The sequence below is a fragment of the Mastomys coucha genome, unplaced genomic scaffold, assembly GCF_008632895.1.
Source record: "Mastomys coucha isolate ucsf_1 unplaced genomic scaffold, UCSF_Mcou_1 pScaffold15, whole genome shotgun sequence".
NCBI lineage: Eukaryota > Metazoa > Chordata > Mammalia > Rodentia > Muridae > Mastomys > Mastomys coucha.
Window position 1 is genome coordinate 106,161,808 of NW_022196897.1, and position 3,340 is coordinate 106,165,147.

A 3,340-nucleotide genomic window follows, 5' to 3' on the forward strand; every position below is an offset into this window, starting at 1 on the left:
AAAAAAAAAAAAAAGAGCTAACTGTTTCAAACCCTGTGTTTTTGAAAACTGTTATCTAGGACTGAAGTGATGGCTCAGAGGTTAAGAGCATTGACTGCTCTTCCAAAGGATCTGGGTTTGATTCTCATCAACCATGACAGTTCACAACTGCCTCTACCTCCAGTTCTAGAGGACCTCTTTTCTGGATTATTTGGGTACTAGGCAAACACATGGTACAGAGACATACATGCAGGCAAAACATACAAAATAAAAACATTGTAAGATAAAGGGAAAAACCCCACAAAACTCTTAACTCTACACAATCAGCGAAGCCTACAATGACAGTCAAGCATAGACAATGAAACTCTACTGGTAAAGGCTAAAAAGTCAAGTCATAACCCAAATGACCTAAGGTAAAGAAGAAAAGCAAAAAGTGGTGCTAATATCTAGAAGTCAAAAAATTCTGCTGGAGGTATGCACATGGAGGTGTATACATTTAAGTCCCAAGTGGATCTCTGTGAGTTTGAGCCCATCCTGGTCTACATAGTGAGTTCCTGGCTAAATAAGGCAGTGGTGGAGCACGCCTTTAATCCCAGCACTTGGGAGGCAGAGGCAGGCAGATTTCTGAGTTTGAGGCCAGCCTGGTCTACAGAGTGAGATCCAGGACAGCCAGGGGTACACAGAGAAACCCTGTCTCGAAAATCCAAAAAAAAAAAAAAAAAAAAAAAAAAAAAAAAAAAAGCCTTGCATCAATCAATAAATAAAAACTTAAAACCATACAAAAACTTCAGGCAGGAATGCAGAGTAGAAAACTTCTCTGATTTCCAATGACATTTAAGACAGTTCCTTTACCAAAAACAAAAGCCTACACCTGCCTCCAATTTCCATACAACTGACCTTTTACACTCAACTATATTCCAGCTGTCCCCACACAATCCTTGACCTACAGATCTGAAAACCAAAACTTCTAGGTTTTGTTACTTTGTGAGCTTACACCAAATTTCAGTCAATGAAGAAAATCAAATTCTATTTTGTTTTATATATATATATATATATATATGTATGTATATACATATATACATATATATGTGTGTATATATATCATATATATTTTTATATATCATATATCTACATATAATATAATTTTTTAATATATGTGTGAAACCTGGATAGTGGGCTCATCCCACAGTGAGTTCTAGTTCAGCACAGGCAACAGAATCTAAAAGGTAAAAACTTTAAATATATATGTTTACACGTTTGTATGTCTGGTATGACATGTGACTGTAGACTTTATATTACTTGTGAGTATTCATATCTTTGTGAATACTCATAGATCTCTTATAGAAATCAAACCTGTGTGATTACAAGGTTCTATTAAGCTGCTGTTGAGGAATTATTCAGAATTCTGGAATATACCTGATCTCAAAAGTTTTAGAAAGAATATGCTGACTACATTACATGTATACAAAACAAAAATCTACTTTTTTTTTTTTCCCGAGACAGGGTTTCTCTGTGTAGCCCTGGATGTCCTGGAACTCACTCTGTAGACCAGGTTGACCTCGAACTCAGAAATCCGCCTGCCTCTACCTCCCAAGTGCTAGAATCTACTTCTTAGATATTTCTGAGGAACAGAACAAAAGAGAGAACTGTTTAACAAGGAGCCATATATTAAAAATCAAGCTACATGAGCAAAACTAGATTTAAAGTATAAAATAAAGGAACTTACGAGTAAGTATACTATAGACAGCAATGAACTAGGAAAAGGACGCTGTGAAGGAGGCAGGCTGCAAACGATAAGCTGTACACTATAACCAATCCTACACATTCTGATACTTACCTACAAGAATACGTTGTTTCTCCACTTTTGAAAACCTTCCCACACAACTGGAATGCTCCACTGTGTTTTAATTTCTCTAAGCAAATATCTGGATCCTCTCCGAATAAGAACCACTCCAAAGGAGTGAGTATTGACATCTGTACATTCTCTTCTTGCTTTTCCAAATCTGGGTCCATCTCAGCAAAATAAATTTCTGGCACTAACTGTGCCAAATGATGTAAGAAGGCAGTATAGAAATCAACTTGCTGATCCCACCACTACAAGGAAGAAAAGACAACAATCAGACTTTTCACAAGTTCTTTTTTTTCCCCTTTGAGAATTTCAGATGTGCATATGACACGTTTGATCATATTAGCCACTCCCCCTCCCCTTACCTCTGCCCCTCACTTCCCCATCCCTCCTAACTTCATGTCCTTCTCCTTTATGTATTACATCTAACCCATTAAGTCCGATTTGTGCTGTTCACACACTACAGTGTGGAGCTAGCCCTGAAGTATGGCTGGCCCGACAGGGGTCACACCATTAAAGCCAACTTACTTCTTAATGACTGAGGAGTACAAGTAATGGTATAATTCTGTATTTTCAAAGCAATTTGCAATATTTTTATCCTTCATCAATACAAAATAAGAGGTGAGTCAAGATGGCTCACCAAGTAAAAGTACTTGCCATCAAGGCTGATGATCTGGGGATTCCCAGGATCAACACGGTCCAAGAGAACTGATACCTGCAAGCTATGCTCTGACCGACACATGCGCATGCATTGAGTCACATGTGAACCCACACACCAACACACAGACACAGACACTCATAGATAGATAGATAGATAGATAGATAGATAGATAGATAGATAGATAGATAGATGATAGATAGATAGATAGATAGATAGATGAATGATATATAGATATGTAGATAGATGATAGACAGACAGACAAATAGATAAATAGGTGTTCTTTTTTAAGAGTTGAGTGAGTTAATAGCCATATATTCAATGCAACTAGAAAATATACATAGATATATGTCCTGATATATATTATTCTTTAAGTTATATTGTTAAATAAAAGGTAAAGGGCCTGGTGGTAATGCGCACCCTTTAATCCCAGGACTTGGGAGACAGAGACAGGCAGATCTCAGTGAGTTCAAGGCCAGCCTGGTCTACAGATTGAGTTCAAGGACAGCTAGGCTACATAAAAAAAGGCACAAAAAGAGTGAGTTCATATGCTACTGCTTATACAAAGGAAGTAAGAAGATACACTGCATATGTTTATATTTAAATAGAAGATCTCTGGGAAAAGGGTGGGTATGGCTAAGGTACTAGAGTGCTTGCCTAGCATATAGGAAGGCCTGGGTTCCACCCATATTAAAACCCCAGCGTGGTGGCACACAACTGTAACCCAGCACTGTGGAGGTAGAGGCAAGAGGATCAAAAGTTCAAGGGCATTCTCAGCTACACATCAGATTCAAGCCTGGGTTCTTTTTTTTTTTTTAAAGATTTATTTATTATTATAAATGAGTACACTGTAGCTG

The 3,340-nt window shown here is 37.6% G+C and overlaps 1 protein-coding gene across 3 annotated transcripts in view; it reads right to left on the bottom strand.

Moving 5' to 3' along the window:
- The window catches only part of Ubr1 (ubiquitin protein ligase E3 component n-recognin 1), a 113,253-nt gene that overhangs the window by 101,589 nt on the left and 8,324 nt on the right, over positions 1 to 3,340 (bottom strand). For all 3 annotated transcript variants that reach the window (XM_031371573.1, XM_031371572.1, XM_031371574.1), the window contains exon 2: positions 1,817 to 2,073. In XM_031371573.1, the coding sequence (XP_031227433.1) occupies positions 1,817 to 2,073 (257 nt within the window). The remainder of the gene's footprint in view (positions 1 to 1,816; positions 2,074 to 3,340) is intronic.